Source organism: Lipotes vexillifer, unplaced genomic scaffold, assembly GCF_000442215.2.
Source record: "Lipotes vexillifer unplaced genomic scaffold, Lipotes_vexillifer_v1.1 scaffold491, whole genome shotgun sequence".
Classification (NCBI taxonomy): Eukaryota; Metazoa; Chordata; class Mammalia; order Artiodactyla; family Lipotidae; genus Lipotes; species Lipotes vexillifer.
In genome coordinates this window covers 1,463,307-1,480,367 of record NW_006770548.1, presented here as the reverse complement: position 1 = coordinate 1,480,367, position 17,061 = coordinate 1,463,307, and the positions used below count along the sequence as shown (strand labels likewise).

At 46.5% G+C, this 17,061-nt stretch overlaps 2 protein-coding genes across 5 annotated transcripts in view; both read left to right on the top strand.

Moving 5' to 3' along the window:
* Positions 1-14,046, top strand: part of RHOA (ras homolog family member A) — a 51,833-nt gene extending 37,787 nt beyond the window's left edge. For 3 of the 4 annotated variants that reach the window (XM_007446198.1, XM_007446197.1, XM_007446196.1), the window contains 4 exons: positions 3,718-3,875; positions 7,834-7,954; positions 11,156-11,286; positions 12,787-14,046. In XM_007446198.1, the coding sequence (XP_007446260.1) occupies positions 3,720-3,875; positions 7,834-7,954; positions 11,156-11,286; positions 12,787-12,960 (582 nt within the window). In that variant the 5' untranslated portion in view covers positions 3,718-3,719 and the 3' untranslated portion in view covers positions 12,961-14,046. The remainder of the gene's footprint in view (positions 1-3,717; positions 3,876-7,833; positions 7,955-11,155; positions 11,287-12,786) is intronic. The other variant, XM_007446199.1, reaches the window with a different exon arrangement.
* Positions 14,047-15,241: 1,195 nt separating this feature from the next.
* On the top strand, positions 15,242-16,314 carry GPX1 (glutathione peroxidase 1). Its single transcript, XM_007472085.1, is given in 2 exon segments — positions 15,242-15,502; positions 15,782-16,314. Coding segments are annotated over 2 exon segments (621 nt in total). The 3' UTR covers positions 16,142-16,314.
* Positions 16,315-17,061: the final 747 nt, after the last annotated feature.

The following is a 17,061-nucleotide window of genomic DNA, read 5'->3' as shown; positions in this document are numbered from 1 at the left end:
GCGGCATGTGGGATCTTCCCGGACCGGGGCACGAACCCGTGTCCCCTGCATCGGCAGGCAGACTCTCAACCACTGCGCCACCTGGGAAGCCCTCATGTAAAGTTTTTGTGTGGACACATTTCCATTTCTCTTAGAGTAGAATTGCTGGGTCATAGATCTAGTCGGATCCTTTGCCCATTTTTAAAAATTAATTAATTTATTTCTGCGTTGGGTCTTCGTTGCTGCGTGCAGGCTTTATCTAGTTGCATCAAGCTGCTCTTTGTTGTGGTGCGTGGGCTTCTCGTCGCAGTGGCTTCTCTTGTTCCGGAGCATGGGCTCTAGGCACGCAGGTTTCAGTAGTTGTGACGTGCGGGCTTAGTTGCTCGGAGGCACGTGGGATCTTCCTGGACCAGGACTTGAACCCGTGTACCCTGCATTGGCAGGCGGATTCTTAACCAGTGTGCCACCAGGAAAGTCCCCTTTGCCCATTTTTAAATTGGATTATTTGTCTAGCTATTATTGAGTTGTAGGAGTTCTTTATATATTCTGGGTCCAAATCAACCTTGACTGCGACGAGAGGCTCTGAGCCAGACTACCAACCTAAGCTGCTTTTTTTGTTGTTCAGTTGTAAGAGTTTTTTATGTATTCTAGATACAAGTCCCTTATCAGATATGTTATTTGCAAACATTGCTCCTATTCTTTGGGTTGTTTTCTCATTTTCTTGATGCTGTCTCTTTAACCACAAAAGTTTTAAAATTTTTTATGAAGTCCAGTTTATCTTTTTTCTTTGGTTCCTGGTGATGGATATATTTGTGAATATACTATCCACAGTATATTGTGATAAATATATTATTCACAATAACCAAAAGGTGGAAGCAACCCAAGTGTCAGCAGATGAATGAATAAATAAGATGTGGTATATACATATTGATACAATGGAGTATTATTCAGTCTTAAAGGAAATTCTGACACATGCTACAAAGTGAAGAAACCTCGAAGACATGTTTAGTGAAATAAGCCAGTCACAAAAGGACAAATACTGTATGATTCCACTTACAAGAGGTAGCTATAGTAGTAAAATTCATAGAGGCAGAAAGTAGAATGATGGTTGCCAGAGGGGAGGTAGGGGAAATGGGGAGTTATTGTTTAATGAATATAGAACTTAGGTTTTGGAAGGTGAAAAAAGTTGTGGAAATGACTGGTGGTGGTGGTTGCACAACAGTGTTGAATGTGAGTAATGCCACCAAAGTTATTACTTAAGATTTGTTTAAGTGGTAGATTTTATGTGTATTTTACTGTGGTTTTTTCTTTCTTTCTTTCTTTTTTTTTCTCTGCGTTGGGTCTTGCTGCACGCGGGCTTTCTCTAGTTGAGGTGAGTGGGGGCTACTCTTAGTTGCGGTGCGTGGGCTTCATTGCGGTGGCTTCTCTTTGCTGCAGAGCACAGGTGGGCTCTAGGCGCGCAGGCTGCAGTAGCTGTGGCACGCCGGCTCAGTAGTTGTGGCTCGCGGGCTCTAGAATGCAGGCTCAGTGGTTGTGGCACACAGGCTTACTTGCTCTGCGGCATGTGGGATCTTCCCGGACCAGGGCTTGAACCCTTGTACCCTGCATTGGCAGGCAGGTTCTTAACCACTGCACCACCAGGGAAGCCCTACTATGTTTTTTGTTGTTGTTGGCTGGTTAATTAAAAAACGTCTTTTATGGTTTTAGCTCTTACATTTGGGTCTGTAATCCATCTTGAGTTAATTTTGTGTATGATGTGAGGTAGAGTTCTAATTTCCTTCTTTTGTATATATCTATTCAGTTGTCTCAGCACCATTTGTTGAAAAGGCTGTTTTTCCTCTATTGGATTGTCTTGGCATCCTCGTTGAAAATTGTTTGACCCTAAGGTGAGGGATTATTTCTGGATTCTCACTTCTACTCTATTGATCTATACATGTCTTTTTTTTTTTTAACCACGGCACTAAGTTTTATTAGGGATTTCATTAAGGTAAAATCTCTAGGATTAAAGAGTCAGTTAGGGGGTACAAAGCCCACGAAGCCTCCTCAGATCTCATAGTGAAACACTAGCTCAGGTTCTTTGTTGGGATTGCCACCTCGTTCCAGATACAGATTGTTGTAAGGATACTGCTTTGGCCCCACAGGCTGGTAAATGGGGTAAGTCTCCCTTACCCAAAACATGAACAGCATGAAGGCCACGAAGCCGAAGAGGTGCTTACACATAAGATTCCAAGAAACAGGAGTGGGGGACATGTCCACACGGTTCCTGATATACATGTCTAGGTCCCAGTGCATCGGTTCACCCCAGTTCAACCACAGGTGTGGGTGGTCCCGGTCATACCATGGGTCCCTCTCCTGCTGTGAGTGGTCAGGGAGCTTCAGGTAATCACCATACCTGTCCGTGCACCCATTGGCACCACGTTTCGGGCTGCCCTTTGCAGCCATCGGACTCCCAGGACCCCCGTCCTGGCTGCTGCCATCTTCACCTTCCTGTTTCATCCCACATACGCAAAACACCTATACGTCTGTCTTTATGACAGTGCAACACTATCTTGATTACTGTACCTTTATAGTAAGTTTTGAAATCAGGAAGTGTAAGTCCTGCAACTTTGCTCTTCATTTTTATGATTGTTTTGGCCATTCTGGGTCCATTGAATTTCCATGTGCATTTTCTGACCCGTTTGTCAATTTCTGCAAAGAAGCCAGCTGGGATTTTGATAGGGATGGTGTTGAATCTGTAGATTAATTTGGAGGATATTGCCATTTAACAATATTGTCTTTTAGTCCATAAACATGAATGTCTTTACATTTATTTAGATCTTTAGTTTCTCTCAACATTGTTTAAGTTTTCAAGAGTATGTTTTGTACTTCTTTTGTTAAATTTATTCCTATCTTGTTCTTTTTGATGCTATTGTAAGTGAAATTGTTTTCTTAATTTCATTTTCAGTTTGTTCATTGCTAGGGAATAGAAATACAATTGATTTTTGTATGTTGACCTTGTATCCTGCAACCTTGCCGAATTTATTAGTTCTAATAGTTTTTTACTGGGTTCCTTAGGATTTCCCATATGTAAGATTATGTCATCTGCAAATTAAGATAATTTTACTTCTTTTCCAATCTGGATGTCTTTTATGTTGCCTTTTGCGTAATTGCTAGAACCTCCTTAGAAGTGGCAAGAGTGGACTTTCTTGACTTGTTCCTGGTCTTGGGGGAAAGCTTTCAATGTGTTCATCATTAAGTATGTTAGTTATGGGTTTTTTGTTTGTTTTTTTTTAAAGAATTATGTTGCATTCTTTTTAAAAATAAATATTTATTTTTGGCTGTGTTGGGTCTTCGTTTCTGTGTGAGGGCTTTCTCTAGTTGGGGCAAGCGGGGGCCACTCTTCATCGCGGTGCGCGGGCCTCTCACTATCGCGGCCTCTCATCGCGGAGCACAGGCTCAGTAGTTGGTGGCTCATGGGCCTAGTTGCTCTGCGGCACGTGGGATCCTCCCAGACCAGGGCTGGAACCCGTGTCCCCTGCATTGGCAGGCAGATTCTCAACCACTGCGCCACCAGGGAATCCCCCTAGTTACGGGTTTTTGGTATGACTTTTTGGTGCCAAGTGGAAAGGTGTACTATCATTTTATATTTTGGTGTGCTACTAAAGGCTTGTGCTCCATGGTCAGAAAAGTGTGTGCCGTAGACTGAAGCTATTACAGCTTGTTGTGCATTCTAGACAACGCTGTTGTCTTGTGTTTCAGCAATGGCTGCCATCCGGAAGAAACTGGTGATTGTTGGAGATGGAGCCTGTGGCAAGACTTGCTTGCTCATTGTCTTTAGCAAGGACCAGTTCCCAGAGGTGTATGTACCTACGGTGTTTGAGAACTATGTGGCAGATATTGAAGTGGACGGAAAGCAGGTGAGTATACTTTTCATAACAACTGGTACTATTTTGCATGTTAGGCTATTCATAGAGCCTGGAGAGAATTAGGCCTTTTTGTCTCTTCAGTACACAATATAACAATAACAAAAATGTTAGAATGAGAGATCCATTCTCATCCTGCCTTTTAGCTCAGTTTTGTTCATTTTTAACTGTTACCATCTAGACTTTGTCCACATTCATATGTATTTCACAGGGGGAAGCCTTAGAATATGTGTTCTTTCTAGCTTTATTTATATTTGAAATTTAGTTTGTTGCCAAATGGATCATACTAAAATGAACCTCTTTGTATGGATGGACTTTTTTTTCTGTCATAGTATTTCATTAAGTGCTGAAGTTTGAGATTACTAGGTCAACGGGTCCTTATTGATTATGCTTCTAAAGGGTTGTACTGATCTATACCACCAGCAGTGTTAAACAACATCGTCACATTTAATTTTTTTTAATGTTTTTTTACTTTAACATAAACAGGCTGCTACATTTGCTTCAATTACCTGCCACTGGTGGTGAGGACCAGTGTTTCCTCCTGTCTGCCCTGAAAGCCCACCAGCAAGACTGGAGCAAAGCTATTCTGGAATTAGATTTTTTTTTTTTTTCCTCTTCTGCTCCCTTTTGTTGTCAAAATAATATTTTATCCAGATTCCTATACATCTTTTGAAGAGGAATGAAATTCTCATTGCAAATGGGTTAGCTGAAAAGAAAACTAGAACAAGGGGCTCTTTTCCAACACACTCAGTCCTCTTAAGGCATTCAGTCACATGTCTCATGCTGCTAGCACCTAATTTATTGGCTTCCACAATTCTGTCTCCTTTCTTCCTTCTCATATTCTTGCTTTACCTGTTATCCCTTTCTGTCCCAGTATTACCTAGCCTCATTTTGTGGGACTGTGTAATGGAAAGCACATTAGGCCAGCTGCTTAGAATTCTAGAGTCCCTCATAGGGTATCTTGATACTTCTATGACCATGAGTAAGCTGCCTAATATTTGAGCCACTTTCATTTGTAAAGTGGTTTAAGCTATTTTACAGTTGACATTGGGGGTCTGTGAAGTGACTGAGGCATTTGGAAGCACCAAAGCACTTGACAAGTTGGTCTGAACAAGAGCATACTCAGAACCGTCTTTTATAGTTTATCCAGTTGCCGTGTGGGCCACAATGATTGCTCTCATGCCATTAGGAACCCCAAGGCACCCTTCTTGTCAAGAATGGATGAAAAAAACACATGAATTCAAGCGTAACAGAACTTTGTCTGGGTCCTACCCTGCAGGTGGCCCATCAGTACTGTGCTGCCAATTCAACTTTCGTCAGTTCTCTGCATGATGCTTGAATACAGGGTTTCTGTGGGCCTGATAGGAAGATTGGTTTTGTGTAGAGACAGGGCCCAGTTGTGACAAGCTGTGAAAATGTGCTGAGATCTTTGGGCCTGCTGTCACATAACAGCCCTCTCATCTAATTTAGATTGATTGCCATGCATACAGAGAAAGACCCAGTGGCTTGAGGAAAACAGGATTAGGTTGGTATTTTCATAGCACATTTCTCAAAAGCCTACTTGAATGTATATTGCTGGTTTTATCTTGTCATTCAGAGAATGACAGCTGTTAGTTGCTATGTGTCTGTGACCATCATTTGGGAGAGTCTTTTCCACCTGTGGCAGTATATATGTTTTGGGGATAGTAATGACTCTTCTGTTGTCTTTGAAACATCATCTGTGCCTTGGTGTCTTGGAATGACCAGGATCTTACCTTTAAGAAATTTAGGGACTTTGGGACTTCCTTGGTGGTCCAGTGGTTAAGACTCCATGCTCCCAGTGCAGGGGGCCCAGGTTTGATCCCTAGTCAGGGAACTAGATCCCACATGCCACAACTAAAAGATCCTACGTGCCACAACTAAAAGATCCTACGTGCCCCAACAAAGATCTTGCACGTGGCAACAAAGATTCCACGTGCCTCGACTAAGACCCAGCACAGCCAAATAAACAAACAAATGAATAAATAACTTTTTAAGAAATAAAAAGAAATGTAGGGACTTACAAACCTTGAGACCTGGTGCAGCCAAATAAATAAATAAATATTTTTTTAAAAGGAAATTTAGGAACTTTGACTTATAAACCTTGAGGAATGATCTATGAATATCTTTCTTGCTCTGCCAACCTTGAACGTGCCTGATGCTGGCAAAATAGGGGAGCCCTTCACCCAGGGAGAGAAACCCTAAAAGAAAGGTACTTGATCTGGAAGAGGATATCACAGTCTAGCTACCTACCTTAGAGCGAGTTGGTAGCCCCAGAGTGGGAGAGGGCACCTCCTGCAAATATTCTCATAAAAGTATGCACTAACAGAGCCTAGGGAACCATCCAAAATTCTGGGTGATCATAGTTCAAGAAATAGACCTACCAAAAATAGAAAGGCCCATTCTGACATGAGACAGTCCTGACACCCTGAAATCATTTATCAGGAGACAATCAGAGTTGGCTCTTGTGTCTGACTGAATACCCATGAGGTGTGGAGGAGCCAGAGGAGTGGGATTTGGCAGAGAATGAATGCGCTGTACCATCCTGAGATCAGACCAGCTGTGAGGACTGGGCATCAGTATGTCACAGATTCCTATACCAAGCTGATGGTATGTGTGTGTGACAGAGGCGCAATGGGACATGTGGAAGTTGTGAGTGACATATCCTGGGACAGAGGTTCAAGGTGGAAGAGATAATTAGCCATCAACTTTCAGGTAGGAATAATATTTAGAAACTCTGAAATATGGGCTCTGAAAGTGTTAGGAATAGAAGGCTATCCTAGGCATTGGAGTTCTCCCGAACTCCTTGAGCCCCAGAGGGCTCCTGAGCAAAGGGTGTTAAAAATCCACTATGACTGTAAGAAGAAGTGACAGGGCTGACTGCAGTGCTGCACAGTGTGGAAGCGGGGCTATGTCCAGAGCCCAGACATCAGTTTGCCCTCCTACCACTGGAAAGTGAGTAGGTTCCCAGGTGTGAAAGGAGTACCCTCCTACCTATGTGATGCTTTCATTCAGCCATTCAGACATTTTTTTGAGCAGCAAAGGCAGAGCCATAGGCCTTTCTTGTCAGCTCAGACCTTGCCTAACACCCAGGATGGTGTCTTTTCTTACCATCAACTCAAATACAGTCTTGTTTCCATGTTTCCACATTGGAGCAGAATGATGAGACAAAGTGAGGAAATGGTTGAGTGAGAATATATTAGGAAAAGTTACTTGTTCTGGTTTTTCCCTCTTGCCTTGTATACCTAGTAGCATGTTGTTTACAGTTGATTTCCCCTCTTGTTCATTCACTTTCTTTCCTATGTAGAATGTTATTTGTAATTAAGTACTTATAAGCTACAAAGTTTTTTATTTATTTATTTGGTTGCATTGGGTCTTCGTTGCTGTGCGTGGGCTTTCTCTAGTTGCATCGAGCGTGCGCTACTCTTCGTTGCGGTGTGTGGGCTTCCTGTTGCAGTGACTTCTCTTGTTGCAGAGCATGGGCTCTAGGCACACGGGCTTCAGTAGTTGTGGCTCATGGGCTCTAGCGCGCAGGCTCAGTAGTTGCAGCACATGGGCTCAGCTGCTCCACGGCATGTGAGATCTTCCCAGACCAGGGATCGAACCCGTGTTTCCCTGCATTGGCAGGTGGATTCTTAACCACTGCGCCACCAGAGAAGTCCCTACAAAGTTATTTTTAACTTGACATTTTGAATTAGGTACTTTATTCAATTCTAGCATCTGTTTATAAAATTTGAAATTTTGAGAAGTTTCAACCTAAAACAATTTAAATACCCCTTCCCACCTTCAGGCTTGATTCTAATAAAAGTGAACACTCCTGTATTTTACTATTTTGGACAGTCTATCATTTGAAGGTACTGTGTTAAGTGTCACTTCTTCTGAAAGTAAGTGGTGGGATTAACCTGCACTCCTATGTTTATTTTTCCTATCATAGGTAGAGTTGGCTTTGTGGGACACAGCTGGGCAGGAAGATTATGATCGCTTGAGGCCTCTCTCCTACCCGGATACTGATGTTATACTGATGTGTTTCTCCATTGACAGCCCTGATAGTTTAGGTGAGTAGCCCTGCAGCCTGATGTTTGTCACTGCCTGTGTGCCTGGCCGACCTTTGGTTTCTCAGGTCCTTTCTGGGCATCAAGTGACTGAAAAGCAGACATGAGTTTCAGAGAAAGAATCATCACTGGCCAGAGTCCTAGAGCCTTGGGACTGTAGAGCCTGAGCCCTGAGTCCCTTTTCAGCCTAGGTCTCCCATGACTGCCATGTCTACCTTGTAAAGTAGTTGGGTTCCGAATACAAAGCTATTTTTTTGGTTGGCGGGGGGCGGGGGGGCTGCTGCGCTGCACAGCTTGCCCCGACCAGGGCATTGAACCTGCACCCTCAGCAGTGAAAGCATGGAGTCCTAACCACTGGACTGCCAGGGCATTCCCCAAAGCTATTTTTTGGACTAAGATTTGGGGAAGGTATTCTTTGGGTGTCCACACCTTTTTTCAGTACTTGATATTGAGACTGCTGCTTCCCAAAATCTAGACCGACTGATGACTTGTTGATTCCTGGTAATGTTTCTAAGCCCTATTTTAGCCTTTTTATAAAGTGTCTTAGCTAATAGAGACTTGAACCTGACATTCCACTAGCTTAGTTGGCCACATATTTCAGAAGCTGCTTTCCTTCAAAAAAAAGAGGGAATGATGCTGACCTCACACTTTGCAAAACAAGGCAGCAAGGCCTGAAACAGAACGTGCTTTCGGTTTGTACTGAAGATGATGAAATGTCTTGCTTGGTGCTGCAGTGCTCTGTTTTTACAGGCAGCATGTGGGCCAAGGAGATTATCATTAATACAGACGACTGTTGAGGACCTGCTGGTGGCCTGGGCTGTTGCTGGGGAGTTAGGGTTAGAGTGACCCTTTCTGTGTCATGCTTGTACTCACTTTAATGACAGTACTGGGGGAGGTGCTCCGAGACTTTGAACCACTTGCTCAAGGTCATGCAGCCCAAGGAGCCAAGCTGAGATTGAGTCCCCTGTGCAATATCTCCCAGAACTGAGACAGAGTGGGTGCTCTCTGCCATTGTTTCACTTTGGTTCGTTTTTAACAGTTGTGTTTTAGTTTTGGTTTTCAAATTAATCTGCCTTCCTTTGGGGGGACTGTTAGAAGCCCCTAGAGGCTGAGCTTTAGAGAGAGAATGGAGCCATGTGACACCTTCCCCTCAGACACACACATCATGGACTTTGCCTATAGGAATGAGGAGGATTGTGTGCCCTTTGCCGCCTCATCCAAGGTATAATCCTTTAGGGACAAAGTACCTTCAGAGCAAAAAAGTTACTCTTCTTCAGTCTCACATTTTTCTTTTAAGACTGTGTCTGCTGGTCTCGAAGGAAGTCTTCAGCTTTTGACCTCTGTTTGTTTACTATGACTTGTTTCTTGTTATCCTCTCCCCCAGAGGGCAGGTCCTAGGGAGGAGAGCAGAGGTAGAAAGTAAAGAGGCAAAGAGAGATTGATCCCCCTCTCTGAAATACAAACATACCTGGAGAGACTGCTGGTCACTGCAGTAGTATGATAGGTAGGTAGTGCCCCTTTGCTGAGCTGACTGAATTAGCTTGGTTTTGCCAAGGGCCTTTTAAAAATTCTCTTATCTTGGCTAGGGAGTAGGAGAGAAGTACACTGGTAGTTTGCCCTGGTAAAATGTGTCTTGGGAACTCAAACGTCTATATCAGGAAACTGAAAAGCTAATGTGAACCTAATGCTGGACTTTGTTTTTACCTGGTTGGATGTTAGACCATGGCACTGAGTCTAGGTGTAGGATAACAAGTTTGATCAGCAATCAGAATGTTGGTGTGCAGGTTTCAGCCCTGTTGCTGGCCAACCCTGTAACAGTAGTTTACTTTTTGGAACCTCTGCTGTCTCACTGGCAGTTGGTCTAGAGTCTAGATTCTAGTTGAGGCCTGGGGTCAACAAACTTATGTAAAAGGCCAAATAGTAAATATTTTAGGCTTTGTTGGCCATGTGTTCTCTGTTGGATCTCCTGAACTTTGCCACAACTACTCAACTCTGCTGTTGTAGCACAACAGAGCTTGGCTCTGTTCCAGTAAAACTTCACATATAAAAGTAGACTCTGGGCAAAATTTCATTTGCTGACCCTTGATCTTAGATAAGGATTCCTTTTCTCTGGCTTTATGGAATTCCCAGTGGCCTCTAAAGCACCCCAGTGTAAATCCATGTAAAGTGATATGTCCTGATATGATCAGATTACTTTGGAGGTGGGAGCAGTCATAGGCGATTGCGATCACTGAATTAAAAAGTAAAAAATTATGTTTTAAAATCATTTATGAAAAGTGAAGATGAGACAGAGGCAATTCATTTCAGTTTACATGTCCTGAATTCCGGGGGGTTGGGGGGGGACTATTGGAGTAATATTTTTTTTGTTTTGTTTTTTTTTTGTTTTGTTTTTTTGTTTTTTTGCGGTACGTGGGCCTCTCACTGTTGTGGCCTCTCCCGTTGCGGAGCACAGGCTCCGGACGCGCAGGCTCAGCGGCCATGGCTCACGGGCCCAGCCGCTCCGCGGCATGTGGGATCTTCCCGGACCGGGGCACGAACCCGTGTCCCCTGCATTGGCAGGCGGACTCTCAACCACTGCGCCACCAGGGAAGCCCTGGAGTAATAATTTTATATATTCAGCAAATAATTATTGAGTGCTTACTTATGGAACCTATATTCTAGATGAAGGGAGACAGAAGAGCAAAAACCACAGTAAGTCTGATAGCAAGAAATGTTACAAATAACATTCATAGAGGTGGGTATGGAATAGGCCATGGTAGTATGCTGTTTTAGAAGATGACCATAGGATGGTCAGCCACCTTACTGAAAAGGAAACCTCTGAGCAGAGACCTGAAGTAGGTGAGGGAGGCCAACACAGATAGCCAACAAAAGAGCTACCCAGGCAGAAGGAAGGAGTCCAGTGTAGCTGTAGCAGAGGGAGTGGGGCGAAGGTTGGAGCCATCCTTTGCTCCTCCAGAGCCTTTACCTGGTGCCACTTCCAGAGGAGCTGAGCTCCTTGGTGGGTCTGAGAAAAGCTGGTGATTCTGTGCTTAAGAGAAGGGGGGTTAGATTTTACCTTTCTCATGGTTTTGAAACTAGTGAAATTCCATTAAATGTCAGGCATATTTCTCAAGAAGTTTCTTTGCAATTTAACTAGGGTTTTTGGAGATTCTTCAAGATAGAATTATATGTATCCCCAAATTATGTGCATTTTGCTTCTTTCAGAAAACATCCCAGAAAAATGGACTCCAGAAGTCAAGCATTTCTGTCCCAACGTGCCCATCATCCTGGTTGGGAACAAGAAGGATCTTCGAAATGATGAGCACACAAGGCGGGAGCTAGCCAAGATGAAGCAGGTATGGTCTAGGGCAGGGCTCTGTCTTCCTGCAGCATTCTTAAACTCGGGGCCTGGGTTCGAGGTTCAGGGAACCCAGCAGAAACCCCCAAAGGCCAGGCTGTTTCAGAGAAAGTCCCAGAAACCTCTCTCTGTCCATCCTGCCCTCACTGACTCGGGCCTGCACAGAGGGGGTCCCTAAAACTCCCTAGTCCTGTAAGATGGAACCTCTCTTGTGAGGTAGTGCTGTGCTTCAAAGATTGCCTGCCTGAGAAAGGACCATCACAGCAATAGTCAGTGCTTCAGATGCAGGAACTTTATCAGGCTCTTGATTTCCCTCTCCAGTTATTACTTTCGTATATGTGAGGCTAAAGATAAATTGGGGGCAACTGAAGAATCAGGAAATCCTGATGGCAGGGAGTCCAAACAGAGCCCTAATGCCTTTATAAAAGTGATGGTGGGGCTTCCCTGGTGGCGCAGTGGTTGGGAGTCTGCCTGCTGATTCAGGGGACACGGGTTCGTGTCCCGGTCCGGGAGGATCCCACATGCCGCGGAGCGGCTGGGCCCATGAGCCATGGCCGCTGGGCCTGCGCGTCCGGAGCCTGTGCTCTGCAACGGAAGAGGCCCGCATACCGCAAAAAAAAAAAAAAAACAAAAACATAAAAAAAAATTTAAAAAAAGTGATGGTGGAGGTGACATCTTGGCTTCTGAGAAGCCAGGTGGCCCAATGATAGGACTTCCCCACTGCAGGAGGAGTGCCTTGAGGTGTTTTGCACGGGTTCTCCTGAGGTTTCTCCGCCTGAATGTGAAGGTCAGGATGTTTCCTTCCCTGAGCATTGAGTCCTCTGTGAAGCTAACTACAAGACCCAAGGGCTTACCCTGGATCAACAGCTTGAGTAATTTTGCCCTTGATTCCCTCAACCCTCTAGGGCTTCTCTGGCCTCTCCTTTTCTCTCTACTTCCCAGAGAAGAGCATGTTTGACAGGGATTTTTTATATATTGGAGGTGGGGGTCACCCCATATGAGTGTCATAAGACAGAACTCAAATCTGGGAGTTTGGCAGCTTTTTTTTTTTTTTAATTTAATTAATTAATTTTTGGCTGCATTGGGTCTTTGTTGCTGTGCACGGGCTTTCTCTAGTTGCGGTGAGCGGGGGCTACTCTTCATGGCGGTGTGTGGGCTTCTCATTGCGGTGGCTTCTCTTATTGCGGAGCATGGGCTCTAGGTGCACGGGCTTCAGCAGTTGTGGCACACGGGCTTCAGTAGCTGTGGCTCGCGGGCTCTAGAGCGCAGGCTCAGTAGTTATGGCTCACGGGCTTAGTTGCTCCGTGGCATGTGGGATCTTCCCAGACCAGGGCTCGAACCCGTGTCCCCTGCACTGGCAGGCGGATTCTTAACCACTAAACCACCAGGGAAGCCCTCGGCAGCTTTTTAAAAGCAGTCTTTGAGCTGAATTTGAATACACCTACTTACTATATGTATGTAACGCTGTTAACTAAAAGTGCTCTCTTCTCTTTGCTAGGAGCCAGTGAAACCGGAAGAAGGCAGAGATATGGCAAACAGGATTGGTGCTTTTGGGTACATGGAGTGTTCAGCAAAGACCAAAGATGGAGTGAGGGAGGTTTTTGAAATGGCCACGAGAGCTGCTCTGCAAGCCAGACGTGGGAAGAAAAAATCTGGGTGCCTTGTCTTGTGAAACCCTGCTGCAAGCACAGCCCTCATGCGGTTAATTTTGAAGTGCTGTTTATTAATCTTAGTGTATGATTACTGGCCTTTTTCATTTATCTATAATTTACCTAAGATTACAAATCAGAAGTCATCTTGCTACCAGTATTTAGAAGCCAACCATGATTATTAATGATGTCCAACCCACCTGACCCACCAGGGTCCTTCTGACACTGCTCTAACAGCCCTCCTCTGCACTCCCACTTGACACACTAGGCGCTAATTCAAGGAATTTCCTAACTTCTTGCTTCTTTCTAGAAAGAGAAACAGTTGGTAACTTTTGTGAATTAGGCTGTAACTACTTTATAACTAACATGTCCTGCCTATCATCTTTCAGCTGCAAGGTACTCTGGTGAGTCACCACTTCAGAGCTTTACTCATTTTAACAGATTTCATTGGCATAGCTCTGGGTGGCAATCCAGTTTTTTGAAAATGTGCTCAGCCAGAAAGGCCCAAGTCCACGTAGCTGTGGCAAAGTTACAGTTCTGTGGTTTCATGTTAGTTACCTTATAGTTACTGTGTAATTAGTGCCGCTTAATGTATGTTACCAAAAATAAATATATCTACCCCAGACTAGATGTAGTATTTTTTGTATAATTGGATTTCCTAATACTGATATTTGTCATCCTCACAGAAAGTGTATTGGTTTTTTTTAAAAAAAGAAAGTGTATTTGAAAATAAAGTCAGATGGAAAATTCATTTTTTAAATTCCTGTTTTGTCAGTTTCTCTGATAAAAGATGGCCATGTCTCCCCTTTTCGGCCCCACATATTCCAGTACCCCCTTCCCCAGAGCTGGGCTAAGTAAATAGGAATTTGGTTTTACGCCTGAGGCACTTAGATACTTCAGAAGGTGGCATAACCTGTCTCACCTGGACTGCAGGGTCTGGCTCTAGTTCACAGTGCTCGCTCTTCTCACTGTATCCAGGTTCCCTCCCAGAGGAGCCACCAGTTCTCTTGGGTGGCCCACAGTTTCTCTGTCCTCTCCAGCTGACTAAACTTTTTTTCTGTACCAGTTAATTTTTCCAACTACTAATAGAATAAAGGCAGTTTTCTAAACTTCCTGTATCCTGGTTTTTGTGTTGGCTCTCTCCAGGGCTGGGAATGGAGGATGAATTCTGCCTAGCTCACCTTGGAAGGTTCCTTCACGGGGCAAAGTACCGGCTTGCCCACCCCCACCCCAAAGCTGGCACTAACCTGGCTTCTCCCAAAGAGGTGGAAATGATTATCTTGTGTCACATTCAAGTTCAGAGTGGGGTGGGGTAGGGAATGCAGCCGACTGAGGGGTACTCCAAGCAGCCGTTCTTCTGGACAAATCTTAGTGTGATATTTTCCTCTTCTTACTACCTGTCCATTTTCAGTGTCTTTTACTTCCTTGCCTGAGCTCCAGATGAAGCTGAGGATGGTCTGAAATCGACTGAGTCCTCTTGGCCCTGCATGCTTTTGGGCTCCCCTCCAGGGGTCTGGAGCAGGGCCTGCGTAGTGACCCCAGAAAACCTGTGTAAGGGTAGTGCCACACTGGGGGTGTAAAAGTAGGAGGGAAACCAGAGGCCAGGAGGAGAACACAGTCTAGGGCAGCCCCAGAATGCAAGGAAATGGGTTAGAAAGAGCTGGCTTTTGGAGTCCAGCCCTGGCTGCCCGCCCCCTTTCTCCCCTGCATTGCCCACCCTCCTCCAACTTAACCTTCCTAGAACCAGGAAGTGTCAACACAGAGGACTTGCCTTGGCAGCTGCTGCTAACTGCACCATCATCACAAGTCATTAACTCCCTCTGCGCCTGACAATAGGGCACGTTCTCAGGGAGTAGGAATATAGCATAGGCTGGGAGGGCTGTGTGGCCACAGGCAGCGAAAGATTCTGTTGCTGGCGAGTCTCCCCGTGCCGGGCCCCAATCCCTGAAGAACCACTGAGAAAGAATCCGGAGCCCTCTTCGGCCTGGGCTCTGGGCTGGATAATCCGGGCGACTGCCACAGTGCCGGCGCTGCGCTCCCTGGGCGGGACCAAACGCGTCCGCGCCTCGGCACGGTCTGGGCGGTGTCCGCATCCGGCCCGACCGCACCCTCCAGCCTCGCGGGACCACAGTCGTAGGACAGAGGCCGGATGAGGCGGGACCGAGCGGGGGAGGGGGGGTAGGAGCGGCCGGAAAAGTGCCCGAGCCACATGACCTCCGTCGCCCGCCTGTTAAAAGGAGGCGCTTACCAGCCCCCCGTTCGTCTAGTCCGCAGCTCTCTCCTGTCTTTTTGGGCACCCACGCCATGTGTGCTGCTCAGCGCTCGGCGGCCGCCCTGGCGGCAGCAGCGCCGCGCTCGGTGTACGCCTTCTCTGCGCGTCCGCTGGCCGGCGGGGAGCCTGTGAACTTAGGGTCCCTTCGGGGCAAGGTACTGCTCATTGAGAATGTGGCGTCGCTCTGAGGCACAACTGTCCGGGACTACACCCAGATGAATGACCTGCAGCGGCGCCTCGGGCCCCGGGGCCTGGTCGTGCTCGGCTTCCCGTGCAACCAGTTTGGGCATCAGGTGCGCCGGGCCGAGCTGAGCGGGGGTGGGCGTGCGACCGCGGTTAGGAACGCCGGCGGGTCGTCCGCCGGGCCCAGCAGCCGCGCGCCCTGGGGGCGGAGAGGCGGGCCACCGGCTAGCTTCCCTCCCGGCGCTCGTCCCGGCTGGGGTTGAGGTCCACCCTGGGGTTGTGCAAGAAAGGCCAGAGTCTAGTGACTCATGGAGAAACTTCATGTTTGCAGTTAGAAGGCTTCGCTTCCCCTCGCAGCCCCGGGTCCCAGCTGCTCTCCCCTCCCGCAGGAAAATGCCAAGAACGAGGAGATCCTGAATTGCCTCAAGTACGTACGACCAGGCGGCGGGTTCGAGCCCAACTTCATGCTCTTCGAGAAGTGTGAGGTGAATGGCGAGAAGGCGCATCCGCTCTTCACTTTCCTTCGGGAGGCTCTGCCCACGCCTAGTGACGACGCCACTGCCCTCATGACAGACCCCAAGTTCATCACCTGGTCTCCGGTGTGCCGCAACGACGTTGCCTGGAACTTCGAGAAGTTCCTGGTGGGCCCAGACGGTGTGCCCGTACGCAGGTACAGCCGCCGCTTTCTGACCATCGACATCGAGCCTGACATCGAAGCCCTGCTGTCTCAGGGGCCCACCTGTGCCTAGGGTGCCCCTCCTACCCCTGCTCCTTGGCAGTCCCAGCGTTGCCCTCTGGGGATTTTATCCGTGAAGGTGTTTCCTCTAAACCTGCATGGAGGAATGCCAGATGTCCAGGAAAATCCCCCGAGATGGGCACTGGTCCTGTCCATCCCAGCCTCCCCTTTCCCAGACCACAGCTTTCTCATTAATAAAGTGCTGAGTGTGAGCAGAACTGTGTGTATGTCCTGTATCATTGTCAGATGGGGACACCTTTTCTACTAACCTCATTGTCATAGGGCTGGGAGCTTAAGCCCCAATTCCTTGGCTGGCATTACCTAGCTAAGCCTGAACATCCCAAAATTTTGTCTGCTGTGGAATTCACTCTTTCCTATGTGGGAATCCTAGCTCCTGTCTCAGCATTTCTCCCTCTCTCAGGACATGCAGCAGGGCCATCCTGAGGCCCTGTTACAAGAGAAAGTCTTCATTCCAAAAAGAGGAAGAAATTTCAAAGGCTGACTGCCTATCCTCAGTAGTTAGGCCTCTCCTTTCTGAGTATTTGCTCTGCTCAAAATGACCTTCACAAAAAATAACACCATGGGCTCCCACTTACATTTAGAGTCCGTGGCTTTGTAACTGCAGAACCAACCCAAACTGGCCCTGCTCTGTTGATAACAAGATACTGAGTTGTTCTTCAGAGATAGCAGAACAAAACTGCAAGTCATGCAGCAGAGGAGAAATTTTGAATTCTAATAATGCCTGGAACCAAGTTTTTCCACCTCCACCCCTCCTCCCCCACACAGAACCAAAAGAACCCGGACGTGACCAGAACCTGAATGCTGGAACCCTTTCAGAAGTGAAAGATCTATTGTCCAGGAAGACCCAGTGCTGAAGTCCCCTTTACCATACCTTACCATAAATGGCCAAGTTCCAAAGCCCTCCAGTCAAAA